This window comes from Microcaecilia unicolor, chromosome 13 (genome assembly GCF_901765095.1).
Source record: "Microcaecilia unicolor chromosome 13, aMicUni1.1, whole genome shotgun sequence".
Taxonomy (NCBI): domain Eukaryota; kingdom Metazoa; phylum Chordata; class Amphibia; order Gymnophiona; family Siphonopidae; genus Microcaecilia; species Microcaecilia unicolor.
In genome coordinates this window covers 73,145,311-73,171,450 of record NC_044043.1, presented here as the reverse complement: position 1 = coordinate 73,171,450, position 26,140 = coordinate 73,145,311, and the positions used below count along the sequence as shown (strand labels likewise).

The 26,140-nt window shown below is 44.9% G+C and overlaps 1 protein-coding gene across 2 annotated transcripts in view; it reads right to left on the bottom strand.

The window, feature by feature from the left end:
* The window catches only part of PRKCZ (protein kinase C zeta), a 245,692-nt gene that overhangs the window by 198,646 nt on the left and 20,906 nt on the right, over positions 1 to 26,140 (bottom strand). For both annotated transcript variants that reach the window (XM_030185630.1, XM_030185629.1), the window contains exons 4-5: positions 22,607 to 22,696; positions 12,916 to 12,966 (exon numbers count right to left, since the gene is read on the bottom strand). In XM_030185630.1, coding sequence (XP_030041490.1) covers positions 12,916 to 12,966; positions 22,607 to 22,696 — 141 coding nt within the window. The remainder of the gene's footprint in view (positions 1 to 12,915; positions 12,967 to 22,606; positions 22,697 to 26,140) is intronic.

The window sequence follows — 26,140 nt, the reverse complement described above, 5'->3', positions numbered from 1 at the left end:
GTAAGTCAGTGATAAAGTCCATGGATATCTCCGACCAGGGACTGGTCGGCACGGGCAGTGGCTGTAGGTCTCCCACGGGAGGTCCTCCTACTGGCTTGGTTCGGGCACATACCGGGCACGAGGTAACAAACTGGAGGATGTCTCGTCTCATTTGTGGCCATCGATAATGTCGTGTGATGAATCGGAGTGTCTTTTGGTACCCGAAGTGCCCGGCCCATCTAGACGAGTGCCCCCATTGCAGAACCTCTTTCCGATCGGCAGCCGCCACGAATTTCTGGATCGGTGCAACCTCCCCTGTGGCCGTACTGAGACAAGCGGGGTCTAACATCGGATGAGTCTCCTTAGTCTCTTCTGGTACCTCAAAGGCCCGGGAGAGCGCATCTGCCGGGGTATTCTGGGAGGCCGCCCGGAACACTAATTGAAAATGAAACCTGGCAAAGAATAATGACCACCGAGCCTGTCGGGGATTCAACCGCTGAGCCTCTTGGAGGTATAGGAGGTTCTTATGATCAGTGATGACCGTGAACCGGTGTTCCGCTCCTTCCAGCAAGTGTCTCCACTCCTGCAGTGCTAGTTTCAGAGCCAAGAGTTCTCTATCCCCTACCGTATAATTCCGCTCGGCTGGGGAGAATTTACGTGAAAAGAAGGAGCACGGTTGGCGCCGGCCTTCGGGGTTGATTTGAGAAATGACCGCCCCGGCCCCTAGGGCGGACGCGTCCACCTCTACAATGAAAGGTTTCTCAGGGTCGGGGGTCAACAGAATAGACGCGGACTCAAAAGCCTCTTTTACCAGATGAAAAGCCGCTTGCGCCTCTGGCGGCCAATCCCTGACCCTCGCGTTCTTGTGGGTGAGCGCCGTCAATGGGGTTGTCAACCGGGAGTACTGGGGAATAAATTGGCGATAGTAATTGGCGAAGCCCAGGAATCGTTGTAAGGCCTTCAGGCCCTTCGGTTGAGGCCACTCTCGAATGGCTTGGAGCTTGTCTGGCTCCATCTGTAACCCCCCTGGAAGCAGGATATGCACTAAAAAGGGTAAGGATCGCTGATGGAAAGCGCACTTACTCAGCTTAGCAAATAGATGGGCTTGACGTAGGCGGTGCAGCACTGCACGTACATGGCCCGGATGCTCCAGGGGGTCCTTAGAGTAAACTAGGATGTCGTCCAGATATACAATCACCGTGGAATTTAGCAAATCCTCTAGTACACAATTGATAAGGCGTTGAAACACCGCAGGGGCATTGCAGAGACCGAACGGCATCACCCGATATTCAAAATGTCCCTCGTGGGTGTTGAAAGCCGTTTTCCATTCGTCCCCGGACCGGATTCGTACTAGATTGTAGGCCCCCCGCAAATCTAACTTCGTGAAGATCTGAGCTCCTTGCAGTCTGTCCAAGAGCTCGGGAATGAGCGGCAGCGGGAACCGATCCTTCACGGTGATGGCATTTAATCCCCGATAGTCAATACAAGGTCTCAGCGACCCATCCTTCTTGGTAACGAAAAAGAACCCTGCCCCGGCTGGGGATGTAGACGGCTGAATGAACCCTTTCCGTAGGTTCTCATGGATGTATTCTCGCATTGCCTTGAACTCTCCTCGGGACAGTTTGTACAGTCGGCCCCGTGGGGGTACCGTATCCGTCTTCAGATTGATAGCACAGTCAAAAGACCTATGCGGCGGTAGTACCTCCGCCTCCTTGGGATTAAACACATCTGCAAAGTCTCTATAATCCATAGGCAAGGAGCCCAGTTCGCCCGGTCCCTCCTCGGGCAACGTATTTAAGGCCGGACAGCTGCCAGCCCGACCCTTACAACAGGTCTCTTGACAGGAATTACCCCACGCTTGAATTCTTCCCCCAGCCCAGTCGATAACCGGGTTGTGGTATCGTAACCATGGCAGTCCCAGAACCACAGGGTGGATGGTCCGGGATAACACTAAGAATTCGGCTTCCTCCCGATGGTTCTCCCCCACTTGCAGTCCCAACATTGGAGTAATCTCAGTAACCGGCTGGGGAAGGGTAGTTCCTTGGATGGAGGTTATCCGCAGCATCGGCCTCCGGGGGAGCGTGGGCCAGCCCATTTGCTGCAGCAGTTCGAGCCCAATAAAATTGCCCCCTGACCCCGAGTCCACCAGGGCTCGGGTCTGAACCATGGCCTCCTGCCACCGTAAGGTCACCGGTAGGATGATCAGGGTGTCTGGTAGGGGAGCGGAGTGCCCCAAGAACCCTCCCCTCAGGGTGCCTTGGGGAGCGCATTTCCCGGCCGGATGGAACAAGTCCGGAGGAAATGCCCAGCCTTCCCACAATAGAAGCACAGTCCGTTTGACTGTCGTTGCTGTCTTTCGGCGGGAGTCAACCGTTGCCGGCCCATCACCATCGGCTCCTCCCCGGGCTCCGTAGTGTCCCGGTTCCCCTGGCGAGAGGACGGCCCTTTGCTCGTCCGGGAGGTCCCTCGTGCCCACTTCTGCCGCTCCGCCCGGGCTCTGGCTCGCTCCTGGAATCGGGTGTCCACCCGTATACAGAGTGAGATGAGGGCATCCAATTGTCCGGGAATCTCCCGTCCTGCCAATTCATCCTTGATTCGTTCTTGTAATCCCTCCATAAAAATGGCCATCAAGGACTCCGAATTCCAACGCAGCTCCGTGGCTAAGGTACGGAACCGGATGGCATAATCGGCCACCGTACCTTCTCCCTGATGAATCCGGAGCAGTTCCGATGCCACGGAGGAAGGTCTTCCCGGAAGGTCGAACACCATCCGGAACCGGCGCTGAAATTCGCTATAATCATCCAAAATGGGGTCATGTTGTTCGTTCAGGGGGGCCACCCAGTCCTGGGCCTTTCCTTCACAAAGGCCCATAATGTAGCCCACCTTACTTTGGTCCGAAGCAAAGGCCTCCGGTTGCATCCGGAAGGCCAGGTTACACTGGTTGAGGAACCCCCGACAACCTCCCGGGGTCCCATCCTATCGTGCTGGTTCAGGGAACCGAGGTCCCACGCGGAACCCTCCCATACGGGGAGCCGCTGCGGCCCCTTGGACCGCAGCGGCCTGGTTCTGTACCTGAAGCGTGGAAAGCTGAGAACATACATTCTGGAGCGCCCCAGACAGGGCATTGAGCTGTTCCTGTTGCTGCTGGAGAACCTTGGCCAGGTCCCGTAGATCAGGTTGCGTCGGCGAGCTCATGGCTTCCGTTTTCTGTCGCGGCTCTGATGTCACTCCGGTGTTGGTGAGCTCTCGAGTCCTCCCGAGCCCCACTAGGGCCAGGAAATAACCGAGCACCCCGAATCTTCACCCGCGGCGACCGCCGTTCACCGAGGGTTGAGCCCTCAGCTGCGGGCGGCCAGCAGGACTGCTGGAACCGCGGGGTGACGGCTGGCCTGGCTGGATGTGGGTACAGAGTCCTTGGTGAGCGTGGCTTAGCCGGGCGGCTAGCTGAGCACTGGGAACGGACACAGTCTTAATTGGCAATAGCTAGCAGGATGGCTAGCTGGCACGAGGAACAAACACAGTCATCACTGGAAATAGCTAGCAGGACGGCTAGTTGACACGAGGAACAAACACAGTCTTCACTGGAAATAGCTAGCAGGACGGCTAGCTGGCACGAGGAACAAACACAGTCTTCACTGGAAATAGCTAGCAGGACGGCTAGCTGACACGAGGAACAAACACAGTCTTTACTGGAAATAGCTAGCAGGACGGCTAGCTGACACGAGGAACACACACAGTCTTTACTGGAAATAGCTAGCAGGACGGCTAGCTGACACGAGGAACAAACACAGTCTTTACTGGAAATAGCTAGCAGGACGGCTAGCTGACACGAGGAACACACACAGTCTTTACTGGAAATAGCTAGCAGGACGGCTAGCTGACACGAGGAACACACACAGTCTTTACTGGAAATAGCTAGCAGGACGGCTAGCTGACACGAGGAACAAACACAGTCTTCACTGGAAATAGCTAGCAGGACGGCTAGTTGACACGAGGAACAAACACAGTCTTCACTGGAAATAGCTAGCAGGACGGCTAGTTGACACGAGGAACAAACACAGTCTTCACTGGAAATAGCTAGCAGGACGGCTAGCTGGCACGAGGAACAAACACAGTCTTCACTGGAAATAGCTAGCAGGACGGCTAGCTGGCACGAGGAACAAACACAGTCTTCACTGGAAATAGCTAGCAGGACGGCTAGCTGGCACGAGGAACAAACACAGTCTTCACTGGAAATAGCTAGCAGGACGGCTAGCTGGCACGAGGAACAAACACAGTCTTCACTGGAAATAGCTAGCAGGACGGCTAGCTGACACGAGGAACAAACACAGGCTTGGAATGTGGCTTCAAACAACAAAACGGAAGCACTGGACCCCTTCCGTGTCTCCGTTTAAATCCCCCGCTCGTCCTGGCTGGGGAACCGCTGGAACCAATCCTCTTCGCCCAGGCCGGCAGCGGGGGCCCGGATTGGTCCTCCCGTCCGATGGGCGGAGTTCCTACGCGGATGCGCCAATCCGGCGCAAGTGGGCGGAGCCTCCTCCCTGGTCCCGCTGTAGCGAGGAGGACGACGACGCCGGCGCCGCCATCTTGGCCGGCGGATCTCCTTCTCCGAGGCCGGCGCTTGCTCTTCTGGATCGCAAGCGCCGGCCTCGGAGCAGCCTGCAGTCGCGGCGATCCCCGTGGCAGCCTTCCCCCGCCGCCCCGCATCCCACGGGCGCCCCAGCCTCCCGCTCCGGCCCGCGGACCGCCAGGTAAGGGCCCGGAACGGGACACTTGTACCTCACTATTATCCAAAAACAAATTTCAGTTCAAAGTGGCTTACAATTTACATTTTGGTGGAGTTAAAATAGTGTTGTGCAAGGTGGAGAGGGCATCTATTTATTTATTTATTTGTTGCATTTGTATCCCACATTTTCCCACCTATTTGCAGGCTCAATGTGGCTTACAAGGTTCCGTCATGACATTCGACAATAAAGAAAAAGATACAATTGATATTACATAAAGAACATGGATAACATAATAGAATGGAGTGGAGGAGTGGCCTAGTGGTTAGGGTGGTGGACTTTGGTCCTGGGGAACTGAGGAACTGAGTTTGATTCCCAGCACAGGCAGCTCCTTGTGACTCTGGGCAAGTCACTTAACCCTCCATTGCCTGCCGCATTGAGCCTGCCATGAGTGGGAAACTGCGGGGTACAAATGTAATAAAAATAAAATAAAATTAAGCAATCAGGTACAGAGGGAAAACATTCAGAATATTAGGTAAGTGGTGATGCGTTGCAGTTCCTATCTATAGTTCATGAGGTTATTCACAGAGTTTTTGAAGAGAGAGATTTGAAGAGGAAAAGGTAGTGGTAGCTTTTGTGTTCAGTTGTAGAGTTTTGGTGATGTTTATTCATATAGTTTTTGAAGAGGTACATTCTTCATAATAATTTCCACTATTTTACCCAACATTGACGTCAAGCTTACTGGTGTGTAATTTCCAAGATCACCCCTGGAACGCTTTTTAAAAATCATGTCCTCTAGCATAAAATGTATTGTACTTTTTTGGGATCTTGCTAGGTACTTGTGACCTGGATTGGCCACTGTTGGAAACAGGATGCTGGGCTTGATGGACCTTCGGTCTGTCCCAGTATGGCAATACTTATATACTTACGTAGTTTTAACACCACCCTGTCTCTGGAAAAGGTTTGTTTATATATTAAAACCTTTCAAATATTTGAATGTCTGAATCATGTCACCCCGTCCCTCCTTCAAAAAGTAGGTCAGGCTTAAAAGCATGTGTGGTGCAAGCTGTCACATACTCGTAGAGTAGGCGTGATCAGTGGAGGAGTTTGGGCAGCGTTGTGATTTACAATTGCTCCCGAGCAGGCATAAATATAAGCAACCATAACCTAGATGATATTTCTTCAGGACTTGTACTATTATCTTACAGGTGGCTCAAGGTCGTCACAAAATATTCTAAAAATAGGTACCATCTAGATGGCCTTTACAGCCAATATGCAACCAAAAAAAAAAAAATCCCCATCTGCACAATCTGCATTCTCCCCATCTTTCATTCTCTCTCTACTAGCCGTTGAGCCCGTATAAACGGACTCGTTTTGGAATGGGGGGGGGGGGTTTCCGAGGTCCCCCCCGAGGTCGCCGCTGCTGGCCCCCCCCCCGGCCCGAGCACTGTCTGTTATTGAACTTACATCGCACCACGCAGACGCAGCAGGCACATCAGCAAAGCTGCCATTGGGACGGCCTTCCTTCTCTGCCTGTGTCCCGCCCTCGTGTGACGTAACGCGGCGAGGGCGGGACACAGGCAGAGAAGGAAGGCCGTCCCGACGGCAGCTTTGCTGATGTGCCTGCTGCGTCTGCGTGGTGCGATGTAAGTTCAATAAGAAAGACAGTGCTCAGGCCGGATGGAGGGGCGGCGGTGGCGGCGACTCCGGGTGGGGGGAGCGGTAGCAGTGACCTCGGGGGAGGGGGGAGGGCAGAGCGGTTGCGAGTACGTCTGCAGCATGCGCAGTAGAGACTTCCCGCTCTGTCCCGCCCCCCTCATCACGTATTGATGCAGGGGCGGGGCAGAGAGGGAAGTCTCTACTGCGCATTTGCGAGTGAGTACGACACTCGCCTTTTATACGTTTGATAATACCATAGAGACCCTTTTACTAAGCTGTGTAAGGGCCTACGCGAGTACAGTGCAAGCCAAATTGGTACTACTGCCCAGCTGGCGCATGAGTCGGGCGGTAATTATGAATTTGGCGAATGCCAAATCCCGTGGTAGAAAACAGAAAATTATTTTCTACCACAGGATTTGGCGGTAAACAGCAGTTTGCACGCCTTGCATGGTTACCATGTGGGTAGCATGCGAGATTTTATGACTAGGTCAAAAGGTGGCAGTAAGGTCTCAGGCTGAAAATGGACGTGTGCTGTTTCAATTTTAGCGCACGTCCATTTTCCGTCCCCTCAAAAAAAAAAAAAAAAAAGGGCCCTTTTCCTAATCACAGTAAAAAAAAAAAAAAAATGGCCCAGCGCATGCCCAAAAGACATGCTCGCACCACCAAAGGCCACTTTTTTTTACTGTGACTTAGTAAAAGAGCCCCATAATAAATGGAGGTAAAGACCCATATGGCCCATCTAGTCTGTGCAGTTAACTGACCCTCACCTTGCTCAATAATTATCAGTTGTTTCAAAAAGTTCTTAAAACTTTCTTATTTATGAATTATTGGGCTAGATTCTATACAGGTACCTGAAACTTCCGTGCAGAAAATAAAACACGGCTAGGTGTATTCTGTAAAGTATGCCTAAATTTTATAGAACAGGCTGAAATTTTTGCACGGTATATAGAATAATGCAGAGTTTCTCTCCACACAACCAAATGTAGTTGCGGCCACTTACGCCAACATGGCGTGAATCCCGACGCCTAAATTAGGCACAGAGCAGGTGTATTCTATAACATGCATAGATTTTAGAAACTCCCATGCCCCGCCCCCTTTTCAACTATGCAACTTAGAATTTAGACACAGCATGTTACAGAATGTGCTTCACAAGTTATGCATGCAAATCAATGCCAATTAGTGCTAATAACTGCTTAACATCCAACTAACAGCATTAATTAGCTAGCCAATCAATTAAGTTACACGCATTGTTGTAGAATATGCTTCGATCTCCATGCAGAAATTAAGGCGCCATATATAGAATCCTGGGGCTTGTGGGTAATATTAGTGTAAACTTTTTATTACCACGGTTTTAATAATGTTCTATGCCTTCTTTCAAGTCACATTAGAATCTTGCTGACACAGTTCTTACCTTCTAGATTTTTTTTTGTCAATATGATTCTTAAACGTAATCCACAATGAACTGTTCTCGGTATTTGCGGACTAGAAGCCTTTAAGGAAATCTCCGCTTATGCCACATTTTTTTGAATTCTATCACCATTTTTTTCTCCATTGCCTCCTCCAGGAGGGCCAGGTATCCACCACCCTTTTCCGTGAAGATACATTTCCTGATGTTACTTCTAAATATCTCTGCTTGTATGATCCCAAGTTCTACAGCTTTCCTTCCTTTGAAAAGTATTCAATACTTGTATGTTAATGCATTTCAAATATTTGTCACTCTCTTCTAGGGTAAACATTTTTAGGTCTTCAGATCTCATCTTGTGTGTGTTTTGGTGCAGATCAGTTACTGTTTTGTTTGCATTTCTCTGGACTGCCTCTAGCCTCTTAGATCCTTTCTGAGATACGGCCTCCAAACCAAACATCGGGGTCTGCTTACTAAGCCTCAGTAGCGGTGTGGCATTGCCGACACAGCCCAAAGTGAATGGCCTGTGTCGGCACTAGCGCACAGCCAGCTACGCTAGTGACTTAGTAAACCCTAGTGATAATATCTATTTGTTTATGGATATACCACCTTTCACAAAAAAGCTGATACTATAGAAAAAACAACAACAAAAAAATAACAAAAATCAAGCAACAGAAGTATAAAGAAACAAAGTACATCCACTTCAGCTATGGTACTGAAAGAGAAGGAGCCAACTGTGTATTCACAAGAAATTCTGATAACTATCGACAACATAAGAAGCACAGAGCCTTGTCCAAGGATACAAATAATCTTAATATGAGACGCTATTCATATCCCATCACCTGAAAAAGCTAAAATGTGTGTGGAAGGTGCAAAAGGTCTCCTGGCAGCCAGGAAGCTGGTTAAGTCACTTGACTCAAAGAACATATATATCTCGCATTCTGATATCTAATGACACGTTGTAATCTGCTACAAAGCCTTATGAAGAATAAAATATTAAGTCAATAAATCAAATCAATGTCCTTTGTGTCCACTTTTTCAACCTACCCTGTCTTTTCAGGAAATATACCCTGGTATATTTATTTCCCAGTCCTGATTATCAAAGAACCATTTTCAGTTACTGCCACCATGTCAGTGCCTTTTTCCACTAAAATGGCTTCCAGGTCAGTGAGTTTGTTGGACAGACTGAGTATTGGTACAAGTAGAGGGGCATGTAAACAAACAAAAAATCCAGTTTAAAAAAAAAAGTGTCCGGCTCAAAACGACCAAAAATAACACCTCCATCTCACAGCAAATATGTTTAGATTTCATGTTCATTTTGGATGTTTTCATTACAAAAACATCCATCTCACAGCCATAATCAAATAGCTATTTTCCAAAGTGATAACGTCCAACTTTTGGATGACAAAAAACAGGGACACAAATGTCTGTCTGGAATCATTTTCAAAAATATGGCCACACAGACATCTGTGCAGAACAGGGAGTAGCCTAGTGGTCAGTGCAGTGGAATGTAAACCAAGGAACACAGGTTCAAACCCCACTATAACACTTTTTGTAACTATGATCTCGCCAGGACCTAAAATATACCTACTGCACCTGAATGTACACCACTTCAATAGCTTTCAGGCTTCACATTTAGGTACAGTAGGTATTTTTGTTTCTGGAAGGCTCAGAATTATTTGAAAATCCCTGTTTGTCCTAGTTTTGGGCCCTCCCTTGTTCTGCTCAAACCAAGCTCCCCCTTGCTATTTAAATGAACTGCAGTGTAAAACATCCAAATTCTGACTTTACAAAATCAGGATTCGGACTTTTTCAGCAGATGGACATTTTTTAAAGGCATTTTAAGATGTTTATCTACTTTGAAAATGAGCAGCGTAGTTTTCCCAAGTTATTCCTTTGTTTACTTCTGTCATTTGCTATTTGGTCTTTCACAACGTTATTTGATCGGTTGCCTTGATTTTCCTTGCGTTTTATACCTGACAAGTAAAAAAAAAGGCCCGTTTCTGAGACCAATGAAACGGGCGCTAGCAAGGTTTCTGTGGTTTTGTATTAATCTGACCTTCTTTGCGACTCGTGCCTTCCCCGGCCTGCTGTTGACACGAGGGCGGAGGTACAGTGCAGGCCATCCTGCCCCTGCCTGGCTCGCGGTTTTCTGTGGTTTCGTATTAATCTGACCTTCTTTGCGACTCGTGCCTTCTGCGTTCCGCGCCCCACCGTCGACGTCCTGCCTGGCTCACGGTTTCCTGTGATTTTGTAGTAATGCGACCTTCTTTGCGACTCGTGCCTTCCCCGCCCTGCCGTCGACATGATTGCGTGTTGACGCGAGGGCGGTGCTACACTACTACGGCTTGCGGTTTTCTATGGTTTTGTATTAATCCGACCTTCTTTGCAACTCCTGCCTTGTGCCTTCCCCGGCCCGCCGTCGACGTCATCGCGTGCTGATGCGAGGGCGGTGCTACACTGCAGCCCATCCTCCCGCTGCCTGGCTCGCGGTTTTCTGTGGTTTTGAATTAATCCGACCTTCTTTGCAACTCCTGCCTTGTGCCTTCCCTGGCCTGCCGTCGACATCATCGCGTGTTGATGCGAGGGCGGAGCTACACTGCAGCCCATTCGGTGTCAATGCTCCGCCCTCGACGTCATAACGTTGTGACGCGAGGGCGGAGCACACACTCACGGGGGAACAGCGATCTACACCACCACGGAAGTTGGGAGACTTTGCAGCTTCCGGCTTCATTAGAACGTTGGGGTTGTAAATTATGTCTGGATGGGACGTGGCTGAGGGCGGGTCTATGAGTGAGAGTGAGTGGTGCTGACAGCCTAGCCTACCAACAGTACAGGGCTTCAGTGTTTCCCTGCCACACAGTGAGCTTCAGAATGTTGGAGGTGAGAATTATTTATATTAGATATTTTTTATTGCCTTTCAATTTCACACTACTTCAGCGTTCTCAAATATTGATATAGAACTCGGTTTACCTTTCCTCATCTCCAGGATTTCATTTTGATTTTTGCACACTCAACTTGACAATTAACTTTTTTTTTTTTTTTACCAGTAGTGCCCATAAAGCTAGTTTACTACTATTTAGCATTTCTATAGTTTAAAAAAGTTTAAAAGCCCTTCTTACTACTATTACTAGCATTTATTTAGCGCTACCAGACCAACGCAGCGCTGTACATTTGACATAGAGAGACAGTCCCTGCTCAAAGAGCTTACAATCTAGGTAAAACACCAGGTTAGCAAGTCTGTGAGCAAAGACAATAAACATGCATGAGATAGATTTATATATATTGAAGATTCATTTAATGCAAACTCTCATATATGCATGTTCACTGTGGTAATCCTGAAAACCTAACTGGCTAGGTGTGCCTTCAGGAAAGGTTTGAGAAGTACTGGCTTACTCTATGCCAACTTTAATGGGTCCCGGGCTTTAAGCACAAATGAAAACTATTACACAGAATGGCAAGAAACATTCTTCAGCAAGTTTCCAAACAATGCTGCACATCAAAAATTCAGCACACCGTGACCTTTTTTGAAATTCTAGGCAATTTAGACTTTCCTGCACATTTTGATCTGTGACTCCTACTATTTCTCTTATCCTTTCAGATAAATTACCACCTCAGGGAGGGAGATTTTCAAAAGGATTTTACTAGTTATCATAGTAACATTGCTGATGGTAAATAAAGATTGAAATGACCTATCTAGCCTACCCAGGAAAATGGTTAGTGTTGTAACTGATGATTCATGCAAGTTACCCCTGCCATGTCTTCTTAGACAAAAAAAAGAAACAGGTCACTGCAATGCTGTTTGAGCTAAAGTACTCAGTGTCTTATCCTCTTATATTTTATTTTATTTATAGCATTTATACCCCGCTCTTTCCCGCTCGGTAGCAGGTTCAGTGCGGCTTACAAGGTATGGTACAAAGTATTACAGAGATAAGTATCACAGAGATAACCCAGTTGTATAGAGTAGGACAATAGGAAGAGACGTGGGGGAGAGGATTAGGGTACGAGTAGTGTTAGTGGTGTGTATTAGGTTCGAGAATTAAGTTGGGTTATTTGGGTAGGCTTGTTTGAAGAGGTAAGTTTTCAGCAGTTTTCGGAAGGGAAGGTGTTCATTAGTTGTTCGGATGTGTCGAGGTATTGCGTTCCAAAGCTGGCTGCCTATAACGGAGAAGTTGGATGCGTAGTAGGTTTTCTATTTGAGGCCTTTGCAATTGGGAAGATGAAGATTGAGATATGTTCAAGAAGATTTGGACCCGTTCCTGGCTGGAAGATCGATCAAGTTGGTCATGGAGCTTGGAGATTCGCCATGGAGGATCTTGTGGATCATAGTGTGGACTTCGAAGTTTATGCGTTCCTTGATAGGGAGCCAGTGAAGTTTTTCACAAAATGGTGTTGCACTTTCAAACCGTGATTTGCCAAAAATGAGTCTGGCTACTGTGTTTTGGGCGGATACTGATCATTTACCAGGGTAAAAAAAAACCACAAGGCTAAAACATGTTCTTCCTTTCAGTAAGAGTTAAAGGGCCAGGGCAAGGAACATGCTGGAATTTGATGTGAAAATACCTATGTGAAATTTATGGTGAGAGCTTTATGCCTGTTGAAGAACTTGCAGGCCTCTGAGCATCACAAATTTAAAAAATGGCCTCCCGGGTTTGGAGAGGTTAGGGAGGAGGTAGGGAGCTATTTTACTTGTTTCTGTCTTATGGAAAGACTGTTAATGTATAACAAGTTACTTTTGTATTTCTGTTTATTTTGGAACAATAAACATGACTTTAAATATGACAAAAAAAATGGCCTCCTAAATCAGTTAAGAAAATAAACAACCGGGGGAAAATGTTACAGTAATATAAGTTCTCGTTACTTACATTATTTGCAAGGTAAAACCATGTACAATGTAATCTTTTCTCTACAATAGATTCAATTTTTAACATCTCTCTCATATGAGATTGGCTTCTGTTGTGAAGACTTACTTGTGCAAGAGGAGGCAGGTCTCTTTCAAAGGACAGCACCGACCTAAAATTAGCATCTAATTTAGGCCTAGAAATAGCTTTAATTCTAGTTTAAAAAGCTAGGACAACCAAATTAAGACAAATAGCTTAAAACAAACAACTGAAAAACAGGACAACTATTGGAGAATATCTTATTACTCACTGTCTTCTCCTGGACAACGCATGCCTGGTTTCTCTGGAATGCTGGAAAAAACTGAAACAGACATAACATCATCATTATTAAGACAATAGGCTTGATTCAGTCAAAATCTTTTTGACTTCAGAGGTCCAGTACCTGAAAAATTGTACTATGGCTGCCATGTTGATCTACTTTAAAAGTTAACAAATAGAAAAAAAAAACCAATCCCTCATACTGCACTAATTTTTTATTTATTTTTGTTACATTTGTACCCTGCGCTTTCCCACTCATGGCAGGCTCAATGCAGCTTACATGGGGCAATAGAGGGTTAAGTGACTTGCCCAGAGTCACAAGGAGCTGCCTGTGCCTGAAGTGGGAATTGAACTCAGTTCCTCAGTTTCCCAGGACCAAAGTCCACCACCCTAACCACTAGGCCACTCCTCCACTGTTGCTACTATCTAAGATTCTACATGGAATGTTGCTGCTATTCCACTAGCACCATTCCATGTAGAAGTCGGCCCTTGCAGATCACCAATGTGGCCGCGCAGGCTTCTACATGGAATGTTGCTAGTGGAATAGCAGCATTCCATGTAGAATCTCCAATAGTAGCAACATTCCAAGTAGAATCTCCAATAGTATCTATTTTATTTTTGTTACATTTGTATCCCGCGCTTTCCCACTCATGGCAGGCTCAATGCGGCTTACATGGGGCAATGGACGGTTAAGTGACTTGCCCAGAGTCACAAGGAGCTGCCTGTGCCTGTAGTGGGAATCAAACTCAGTTCCCCAGGACCAAAGTCCACCACCCTAACCACTAGGCCACTCCTCCACTCATATATTTTTATCTACATACACTTCATATACCGCTAAAAGCCCTTCACATAAGGAACTAAGCAGTTTACAATAATCAAATAACAGCAGATACCTAAGCATTGTTTAGTTAATGGTGGGAAATCCTGGCAATAGTATAGAAACAGAGAAAAATGTAGGCAGATAAAAGGCCCATATGGTTTATCCAGACTGCTCATCCATGCCATCAACACTTCCTATCACTCCGTTAGAGATCCTACATACTTGCCCCAAGCTCTCTTGAATTCAGATACTGTTATTGTCTTCACCACTTCCACCTGCAGGCCGTTCCACAAATTCACCACCGTATTGCCACAGGTTATTTCCGAGTCTATCCCCTTTCACCTTCATCCTATGACCCAGTATGGGATCAGCCACCTCCAAATTATGCTGAGCTTGCTGAAAACCTCTTATGGAGCACGGTAATTGAGATGTTCTGCAGCAAAATTGGAGGCATCCTGAAGAAGTCACTGCCATCAACTGCAGAAACCCAACAGCTATCAGGAGGACTGAACTGGCTGTTGCTTTCGTAGAACAGGCAGGAACTGGTCCTTATGGTTTCTGGTAAAAGATTAGAGAAATTCCTCGGGGGATACGGACTGTCTGTCTGGCAGTAGACTGTTTCCACTGAGTTTTGCTGAATAAAAGTATAAAGTATTAAAAGTGTAAAGTATTGACACAGTTCAAAGCCTTTTTTGGTTTTTTTTTGTGAGGTCCTCCCCCACCCCCCTTTCAGTGTGCTTTTTGGATTTGATTGTTTGGGAAGCTTGACCTGCCCATTAGACTGCAGAAGGAGCTTCTGAATGGCTGCCTTTTTTTTTTTTTTTTTAAATTATCATCATTATTAGCACTGCATTTCCTTAGGATCCCTAGAAATCAAACAAAATAAAACATGGAAAAGAAAATAAGATGATACCTTTTTTATTGGACATAACTTAATACATTTCTTGATTAGCTTTCGAAGGTTGCCCTTCTTCGTCAGATCGGAAATAAGCAAATGTGCTAGCTGACAGTGTATATAAGTGAAAACCTTCAAGCATTACTATGACAGTCTGACAGGGTGGGAGGATGGGGGTGGGTGGGAGGTATGCATGGGGACATCAAAGCATATCATTGATATTCTAACAGGATGGGTGTGGATAGGTGAGGGGTTAGAATATCAATGATATGCTTTGATGTCCCCATGCATACCTCCCACCCACCCCCATCCTCCCACCCTGTCAGACTGTCATAGTAATGGCTTGAATGTTTTCACTTATATACACTGTCAGCTAGCACATTTGCTTATTTCCGATCTGACGAAGAAGGGCAACCTTCGAAAGCTAATCAAGAAATGTATTAAGTTATGTCCAATAAAAAAGGTATCATCTTATTTTCTTTTCCATGTTTTATTTTGTTTGATTTCTATTGATAACCTTAAGAGTGGACTAACACGGCTACCACAGTCCTCTACTTAGGATCCCTGAATCAGCCAGGAAGTAATCCTTAAGGGGAGAAGTAGGGAGTAGAAGAATGGCGGAAGGCAGCATCATTTATTTATTTTTTTTTTTGCAGTTGCTTTTAACAGTTGAGGATCTCGGTACCGTACTGGAGCCCAGATGGTCCACAGTGACCGCCTCACATCGCCAATCCCACAGGTAGCTCAGATGGATTTCTGGGGCAATAAGAGATCAGTCTCAGTTTTCTAGACTGGAATCTCACAGATACCTGAACAAAGCCCATTAATACATAGTAGATGACCGCAGAAAAAGACCTGCACGGTCCATCCAGTCTGCCCAACAAGATAACTCATATGTGCTACTTTTTGTGTATACCCTACTTTGATTTGTACCTGTGCTCTTCAGGGCACAGACCGTATAAGTCTGCCCAGCACTATCCCCGTCTCTCAACCACCAGCCCCGCCTCCCAACCATCGGCTCTGGCACAGACCGTATAAGTCTGCCCAGCACTATCCCTGCCTCCCAACCACCAGTCCCGCCTCCCACCACCGGCTCTGGCACAGACCGTATAAGTCTGCCCAGCACTATCCCCGCCTCCCAACCACCAGCCCCGCCTCCCAACCACCAGCTCTGGCACAGACCGTATAAGTCTGCCCAGCACTATCCTTGCCTCCCAACCACCAGTCCCGCCTCCCACCACCGGCTCTGGCACAGACCGTATAAGTCTGCCCAGCACTATCCCCGCCTCCCAACAACCAGCCCCGCCTCCCAACCACCGGCTCTGGCACAGACCGTATAAGTCTGCCCAGCACTATCCCCGCCTCCCAACCACCAGTCCCGCTGCCCACCACCGGCTCTGGCACAGACCGTATAAGTCTGCCCAGCACTATCCCCGCCTCCCAACCACCAGCCCCGCCTCCCGGTCTTGACTAATCTGAGACCACAATGTTATTAATGGTCAGGGATTTACTTTCGGATATAATCCTTTTCCTCCTGGTATCTCCCCCATTTCTTTTTGTTAAAAGGAGAACAGATTGAAACATTTGGCTGGCCAGGAGAAGGAATTAGACTGAAGAGGGGAAGGCACAGATGGCAGCATGGAAATACATGCACATGTTCAGGGGACCCATCTAAAGCTTTCCTGAGGTTGGAAAAAGCAGTTGGCTCCGTCGGAATTAAAAGGGACGACATTGCACATATGCGTAGGTGGATATCTCATTTTTATCCATAGAGAAATGTATGTATGAATGGTCACTACCTAATACTGTCACATCGATGACTGGCAATACTTCTAACTCACAAGCTTCCAACTTGTGGAAATCCAACTATTTTATTGCATGTGACCTATAGTTTGCAAACCCATCAAGAAAGCACTCTTACCAACCAAGCCTTGCTCATAGTCTATTATTTTAATCTGTTTAATAAAATCTTTTTTTCAAACTGGTTGTGTAATTTAACTATTTTCATTCCAAATGCAAAATGTACATCTTGAAATACACAAGAAATGAGAATATTGCCTACAAAGATAGTCAAGCAATGTATCTCTCTTATGGAAAAAAGCACAAAAATAAACCACCTTTGAAATTGGCCTATAAACATTAAAAATGACAGTGTATTAAAGTGTGCCAACATGTTTACAACTATTAAGATGCATTAACAACATTAACATTGACAAATGTGTGTGTTAGTTCTTAAAGTGCATTAGCCAGTTTAGCAGGTTCAGAAAAGTATTTATGCAACATATCTTATGCTAATAGGTAATGAAGTCCAAACCTATGTGAAACACAAAACCAAAAAAAAAAACATGTTAAAAATATCCACCTCCTAGGGCAGCAAAGTTTTTGTGATAGTGTCCACATTAATATGCTAATGTTAATAAGTTACACAAAACTCATTTGCATATCATTAACACGGGCCATTAAAGCAAGCTAATTAATGTTAAATGGCCACTTTCGGGCTCTGGCCTCTCTGGTTGCTATGATACTATGGAGTGTAGATTTTAAACATATTAGATCAATCTGTTACGAATAAAGAGCCTAGCAACTGAAAAATGTCATTTTGGATGACTTACACTAGCAGTAATAGTAGCTATTAATTTAGTGGAAGGGGCAAAACACAAGAGTACACACTGAAGATTTTAAACAAAAAAAAAAGAAAAAATATGGTTAAACAAGAGAAAGAAAAGAAGGGGACTCTGGTAAGCTAATAATGAAGTCGATCTTCTCACAAATCGGGAATAACTGGGCACACTGGATAGGCTGATTTTAAACTGCAATGCTTTATTCCTGGGTCTGTCATTCCACCAATTTCGGGCTCTACAAGTAGCCCAAAATTTGGCAGTTTGTTAATGGGCAATGGGCAATGGACACTGGCAGGACTGGTGTTAGACATACTGGGGCCCAAGATGGAGAAGTGGCCTAGTGGTTAAGGTGGTGGACTTTGGTCCTGGGGAACTGAGGAACTGAGTTTGATTCCCACTTCAGGCACAGGCAGCTCCTTGTGACTCTGGGCAAGTCATTTAACCCTCCATTGCCCCATGTAAGCCGCATTGAGCCTGCCATGAGTGGGAAAGCGCAGGATACAAATGTAACAAAAATAAAATAGATACTATTGGAGATTCTACATGGAATGTTGCTACTATTGGAGATTCTACATGGAATGTTGCTATTCCACTAGCAACATTCCATGTAGAAGCCTGCGCGGCCACATTGGTGATCTGCAAGGGCCGACTTCTACATGGAATGTTGCTAGTGGAATAGCAACAATCCATGTAGAATCTCAAATAGTAGCAACAGTGGAGGAGTGGCCTAGTGGTTAGGGTGGTGGACTTTGGTCCTGAGTTCGATTCCCACTTCAAGCACAGGCAGCTCCTTGTGACTCTGGGCAAGTCACTTAACCCTCCATTGCCCCATGTAAGCCGCATTGAGCCTGCCACGAGTGGGAAATCGCGGGGTACAAATGTAACAAAAAAATAAAATAAAATAAAAATATTGAGGGGGCTCCCCCAAATTGCCTCTCCTCCCTGCCCCCCTCCCCTGCTCCCCATCCGCCATTACTACCAAACATAAAATTTTAAATGACTTCTTCACACACACAAAAAAAAATACAGAACAAAGGATCACAAATTAGAAAAATGAACACCAAAACTGAACTTGGAACCCCAAGAAGTTAAACTCAGCAGGTACTGCAACACTGGAAAAATAAGAACAGAAATGCACTTCATTTTGTACTGCTCACTATCAGTGGCATAACCATGAGGGGGAGGGCCCCACAAAATTAACATCTCCCTTGCTATGGCTGGTAGGCATCCCCGGGCCTCACCAGCTGACGTCTTCCCCCTCCCCTCAGGTTCAGCGACTAGAATTCTCCAAGCTCTGCAGCCAGACAGCAGATGGACTGAGTCAAGCAGAACAGACACACCACTTTTAGCAAGAAGAGCAGAAACCAGATGCAGAGTGATTGACTCTCCAGTAATAGACAAATAGGGGTCCCTGCAAGAGAGACTGTAGCTCTGAATACACTGAACGGAACAAACAGCTACCAGAAAAATCATCTTTAAAAGGCAAGATCTTCTGATATCACTCCAACAGCTCAAAGAGGGGCCCCTGTCAAATGGAGAAGATCCTGTGGTCCATGTACTAACCAACAAACATCCTTCACACCCAAATATAAGCTAGAAGACTGGAAGCTCTATGAGCTTTCAGGAGGGTTAAAACTACTGAAGAAGAATAGCTTTACTATGTAGCTACTGCTTCTCAAAGGCTAGGCAGTAAACCAAAAGGGAAAGAGAGTCTTCCACCAGATCTGGACCTTGCTATAACAATTTCTGACCCCCAGGAATATAGAGTGATTATCACTAGGCATATCAGATCTGCACACCAAAGCTCCTATGGCCAATCCAGGCCACAAGCAAGTCCCAAGAGGAATGATTCTCTATCCTCCGGAGGATCCACCTAATTAGAGGCCACAGTGGAAAGATGCGGAGGAGACCCCAGCAAGGCCATGCTTGGAGAAACACATCAGTCCCCACTTCCTCCACCAACTGAAGAAATAGGGAACTCTGGTGTAACCCTGCATCACCGTCAAGTCCATCATTGGAGAGCATCACCAGTCTACAACGAGTTGAAAGGCCTTGTGAGCACAATCCAGTCCTGTGGTACCAAAGGCATTCTATTCTGAAGCTTCTGAATGAAGACTCACCGTGCCAGCTTCCTCCACACCATTTCTGGGCAGGGAAGACAAACCCCCAAATCCTGTAACTGGGGCATCCACCTGGATTAGAAGCACCTCTGTAGGACCTTCATATGTGCTCTCATCCAAAGCACTGGCTCAAAGGTTATCACCATGGACCTCAAGAGCGGAAGATAATTCTAAACATGAGGACTCCGCTGTGACCAGAACCTGTAAACTTGCTGGGAGTAGTTAGTTAACCTGACCCCAATCAACAAAACACTGTATCTTGAACCGAAGCCTTAAGTACTCAAGCAACTGTCAGGGCATGTGTTTGTATTTGGCATAGTTCGACATCTATCCCAGACTCTCAAAGACTTAAATAAACGTGCTTAAGACCCTTCAGCTGTCTTTTTCCAGCTTGGCATGAATGTGCCAGTCACAAGTAAGGATAAACTATTTCACCTTCCTGACAAAGGAAGGCTACCACCACCACCCTCTACCACTATATTGGAAATTTTATTTTGACATTTATATCCCCCATTTTTCCAAACAATGTTTAGGTTCAATGTGGCTTAAATCTCTCTATATAAAAGGCAAAACCAACGTTCTATGAAGCCTCCAGCTGGAAGTGTGAAGGGGGCGAGATATCCGGTTTCCCTATGAGTGTCTGCCCCGCCCTCTCTGTAACACAGTCAGTGAAGGAAAACAGCAGAGCACGAAATCAAATCGCTGGCTCTGTAACAGTGAAGGACTCAGAGGGGGGAGGGGAGAGAGAGGCCAGAGGGCAGGGACACACACACTCCCACATGCACACAGAAGAAAACATTGCTAGCCCCCGTTTCATTTGCATCAGAAACGGGGCTTTTTTACTAGTATACAAATATAGAGAGAAATACATACTATATAGTGCGGCTGACTGCAATTAAACATAATGTATTGTCAAAACAGAAAAACATGAGAACTGTTTCACAATGTTACAGAATGATTACAATTTCATATAGGGTTAAGAAAGATATACAGAAATATTCAAAGACCACATAAGACTGGATTAGAATTAATCTTTGTTGTAAGAACTAAAAAGAAAGTTTTTTGGTGATTTCTGGACGCTAGTATAACATTCAAGACATCATGGTAAGACCAAAGCACGTGGCCCAGAACTGTAAATGACTTCTAAGGAAAAGCAAATCAGGCCCTGATCCCAAATCAGGATGTGAAGGTAAGCCTCCAAGAGATCCGAAGAAGAAAGAACTTCACTTTCCTGACTGCCTCTCTCACCAACCTCTCCATGAAGAAACATGAGACCCGCAGACGTGGGTTGATTTCCTTGCGGTCGCGGATAGGTCAAAATGAGTTGCCCTCCCTTAGAACCCAAAAAAATACATGTGTATACCCTGGCCTTGCTCTTTCACTGGGGCAGGAAACACCACCTTCAACTGAAGAAGTTTTGACAGTATCGCATCCACTGCCTGGTGCTTGAGGACTGAGCCACAAGAAAACACAAAGGCTGAGTTTTCCTCCAGTACTTGCTAGACTAAAAGGAAAACTAGAAAGGAGATCGCTTCCCTGGCTTATGATGATTTCTTTTCATCAGATTTGACTCACTCATCCTCTGATCTGGACTTATCTTCAGGGAACTACTGAAGCTTAGCCTCCCCCAAAGCTTCTCCTGATCTTCACCAAACATGCTTACCTTAAAAAGGAGCTTGCTGAGATTGAGACTTTGAACTAGTGTCTGCTGCCACAGCCAATTCCTTATCACTACCATTGAGGCCAAAGACTAAGAAGATACCCACACAATATGTCTAGCCAGAAAGGCTGACATTTACTCCAAATGTGCAATTTCTGGGCTCTGAGACCTGCTGCACCTAGCGCAATAAAGCCTGGGCAACATAGCTCCTGCAGAAAGCTATCTGGATGTCCACAGCACATAAAGCAAAGGCCTACTTTAGAAGATCTTCACCTTCTCGTCCTGAATATCCTTGAGGGCAGCTGTCCGAGTCACAGCCATGACCAAGGCATCTACTCTGGGAAGCCTAAAGAGCCTAAGTACTCTAAAGGGAAGGGGATAAAGCTTGGCTATGACCTTTGTGTCCTTGAGCATTGCCTCTAGAACATCCCACTCCAAAAGGACCATCTGATGGAGGGCCCACTGAAGGGGGAAGGACCTTTACGGCAGTCGAATACCCTGGAGGATAAGATCTCCAATTGCTGGATCCTCCGTCATAACCTCCGTCATATTCACAAAGACTAAGTGACTTGAGAGATAAAGGAAGACAATTTCTCCTTCTTAAACAAATGAATCATGAAAGATTCATCCCCTTCAGAGGGCTGAATTCTCCTTCTTCTGGGGTGAAGCTGCCCCAAGGGCTGTCAAGCACTTACGCCATCTTTGTCAGCCAGGATAACATCCAGAAGGAACAGGGATGGCAAGGTCTTGGCCCAGTCTGAAACTTCCTCCACCAGCTGTATTCTCTTGGGGCCTAAGGGACCCATCTCTCTGGGGATCTTTCAGGCCTCAGAACACACAGACACTGGCCCCGTCATGAATGGAAGGCACTGTGTAGAAAGGCCAACTCAACCTGGATTTGGGTGAGGAAGGAGAAGAGGGGATGAGGACTTTGGATGAAGCCAACCCATACTTCAGATAACCCTGTACAGGTATACATAGGAGACAATCCAGTGTTCTCCTCAGAAAGTTTTGCCAGCTGGCAGACATGAAGGAGTAGCAGGATGGGGGGCAGTGGAGTATTGTACAGTATTATAACATTTTCTTTTAAGTTAGCCAAGTGGTTGGTAAAATCAGCTAGATGGCACACCCATTCAACGGTCTTAAGGATAACATTGCAGTCCCTCTTCTGTGAATCTTATAGGATAGTCAAGGTAAACAGAAAAGACCAATAAGTGGTTAGGTGAAATTTATAACAGTAAATATATTTAAAATTGATCCGGAAGAGCTAAATGTTTAAGATTTAAAAGCAACCTTAAAAAGATGTATCTTTTGGCAGGACTTGAATATGGCCAGTGGGAGAGGAGCATGACATCAACTAAGCAAAGCTGCTCCAAGAGTTTTATGATTTTGGTAACTGAGAAAAAAAAAAAGGCACAGATAACAGACTACTCACTAAACGGAGGTTAAAGGAAGAAGCATAGGAGGAAGATGAGAGGAGAGGTAACAAGAAACCGATCAGATTGTTCATATTCATCCATTAGTGAAACAAAGAATATCTAAATGTGATGGTAAACTCTAAACTTACCGTGAATAACAAGGCCTTCAGTTCTGTGCTGACAATATAGTCGGAAAGCTTCTTCCAGTTCCAGTTGAGATGAAATGGTACATGGATCACCTATCAAGAACAAAAAAACAAGGTAGGTTGAAATGGAATATGTAACCTTACAAAGAACCTGCATTCTGAATTATGACAAGTAAGGCTCTGTTTACAATGTCCTTTCTATGTTTATTAATTATTTATTTGTATTTTGACCAAACCTTTTTTCAGTAGTAGCTCAAGGGAGTTGCATTCAGGTACACTGGGTATTTCTCTGTCCCTGGAAAGCTCACAATCTAATTTTGTACCGGCCACCTCTGGATGTCAAGACTGGTGCTCTAACCAGTAGGCTATTCCTCCACTCCGTGCAAAATGAAAGTTACACACAATAATACTTATCATCAGTAACACAGTTCTCCATAGACAGAATGATATAAACAAGTGGATGATGTCACCAATGGTGTAGATACTCCGAGCTCAGACTTAGCTATAAAGCTTCTGAGCATGAGTGGGTATTACTACACCAACCTGCTGTGCTACACAGAGGTCTGTGTGTTGAATGTGCAGAACCATTATACTTCAGACTATAACTGTTTATAACAGCTTTGTCATTCATTATCCGTCTCGAGGCATACAGTGCATGTGACCCCTAAAGCAGATGACTTCTTCCGCTGAAACACGGTCCCATGTCGGGTCCTTTTATATGATGCTTAGACTCGTTTGCCATTTATCCGACTACTGGAAGTTATTTGGTTGAACCCTACTCTTGCTTTTTTTGTTTCTGGATCACAGGTAGAGGTTTGTTCCCCGATTCTTTTTTGTTGTGGTATGAGTTACTTTCATATCCAGTATGCTAAGCATGGTTCGTGGTTATTGCTTAAATATTTCATGAAAAATGTTTTACCATTTTTTTATTTATGTTTTTAAGTGGATTTGCATTTTTATGTCTGTCTTTCTTATATATATATATATAGACATTATTTTTTATTTGTTAACTTATGTTTTACTTGAGCTTATACCATTTCTGTTTGTTGTTTAGATTACCGCATGCCCCTGACGCAGGTGGAAGAAACACTGGCCATTGTCGGGCAGTTGTGGCAGCTACACACAGATTGGCTATGTTTTTCAGAAAGCCAAGTATACATTTTTTGATGTACAATACTTTTAACGAAGGTATGCTCTTAATATTGAGTGAAGAATAATAGAAGTATGAAAGCACGAGAAGATTTTTATGCCGGTGATAATATTGTAGCCAGTTGTGACTGCAACAAAAGATTGGCGGTTTGGCTCATTGAGGCTTTTTCCTCTCACTATGTGTTTTTTGCTTCAACATTTTCTGAGGTGCTATATATAGGTGATGTTAACTTTGTGATATTTATTGAACTTCACCTCCTTCAAGTTTAAATTAGTATAATAATGGTTTCACAAAATAAATAAAAGCAATGCCACAATAGCAACTGTGAGGTACACACATCCCATCAACATCTGGGCTCAGCAAAGGAGGTGGTATTTCCCGTTTAATCTAGATTAAAGCCAGGTGTGTCGCTGCTTTTATTTTTTTAGCCAGCTGAACTGTGGAGCACGGCAAAGACCAGTTTCATGAAACACACTTCTAAACAGGTAAAGACACGAGAACATACACTAAATAAATTGAATCTGATCAGCGTGCGGAGCTCATTTCAAATACTTAGTTTTCATGAAGGCCATGCACCTGAAAGCAGATCTAGAAGAAAAGCTAGGAAGGTCAACGCACATTATACATGCAGATTTATAAGACAGCAATGATCTAGGCCAGTGTAAATTACCAACCTTGCTTTAGTTAAGCATAGCAAATGCTACAAACTCAACACTAACTGCTTTGTCAATCAAGCATACTAGCCATATTTGATTTGTGATCTGTCACTAACATGGCGTCTGAAGTAACTTGCATGTCAATGCAAATCATATAGGAGGAATCTGAACCCTATAAATTTCCAATTGAAGAAGAGTCAGTTTGTAACTCAGCAGTTTTCAGTAAACAAAAAAAATGGTTACACTTATTCTTGTCTGCTAGTTTCCTGTCCTCGACTCCTGCTAGATAAGTCCAAATTGATTGGTCTGTTCTTTTACTTGTACTATCCTGCATTTTAAATTGGAGTTCCTTTCCTACTTCATTTTCAAAATTGTAAACTCCTCTGACAACCAATGTTGAAGGGTGGGATATCAAGGCAAATAAAACAAAAACAATATGGCATCCTATCAGCAAATAAAGACTGAGAAGCTGAACTTTTCAGTGGCATTAGTATAAGAAGTGCTGCAGCCTGGAACTTCTCTGATGGCAATACAAGCACAGAGATGCACAGAAAACATATGAATACAGGACCCCATAAGAGAAACCTTCTGCAAACAGAACCAAATGACCTACATAGATAAGCACAAGGCAGATACTATGAGATCCCCCAACCCCCCAATGCAGCCTAGAAGCTGGATTAATCTTAGGATCTTGTAAGGCTGACCCAGATGTTGAGAGTTGGGCCAAACTGGTGAAAGTTTTGGAAGGAGATCTGGAATACCAGGAGCTTCAAAAGTAGGTCCCACCCACTAATGTGTGTATTTCATCAGTTTCCCCATGGTGCAGTTGTGGGCGCAAGACCAAAGGGAAGATCTCCGAGACGGATACTAGGATTCGGAAGATAGAAACTCTTAACATCCCAATTTTCAAGGGGCAGCCTGTGTTAGAGAATTTGGGATTCCATCAGCAACTGGGATCATCGTTGAATTCACCAAGGGCTTATAACCTTAGGATTTTGAATTTTCCTCAGACCCAACTTCTCCATCTGACTTTAAGACTAACCTTTAAGATACAATATAGATGCCTGATGTAAATACTGTTTTGATTTCAAATCTTACGAATGCATGCAAATAATCCATAACAAATAAACAGTAATAGGTTATTCACTTTCTAAGGCAGTCTTTCAAAACTTCCAAGATCATTAAAAAGAAAAAAAAAAAAAAAAAAAAATGCCTTCAGTTATCTACTGAACAGACACAAATTTAAATTACAAAGAAAATTCTGTAAAAGGGAAAGCTATCTGGTAGAATTAATGTTCTGCTGATACACCCTAAACCCAGCTATTTTATTACCGGCATGTGGCATTCATAGAGAAGTGCTTGGAGATGATACTGCTAATTCAAATTAATTAAAAGGCAGCTCTCTCTACTAGCAGCTCAGCTAAATCTTTATTTTTTAACACAATTTAAAGCTTCTATAAAAATTGAAATGAGCCTCATTCATTTTAACAAGAAAAGGATGAAATGTGAACAGATATAAAAGAAAATAGGACAAGTCATCAATTTTTCAGCAGGCATCTAATCATGTAATGAAATATTTTCCTATCATATCAGTGGTATGCAACAAACAAACAATGCACAAGCCAAAGCTCAAGAGTACCACAGTTGTGATGTATATTATCACAACTGAACTTTTTAGAATTAAAATTAGTTTACCCTGAAAACAAATTGCCAGAGAATGTGGTAAAAGCA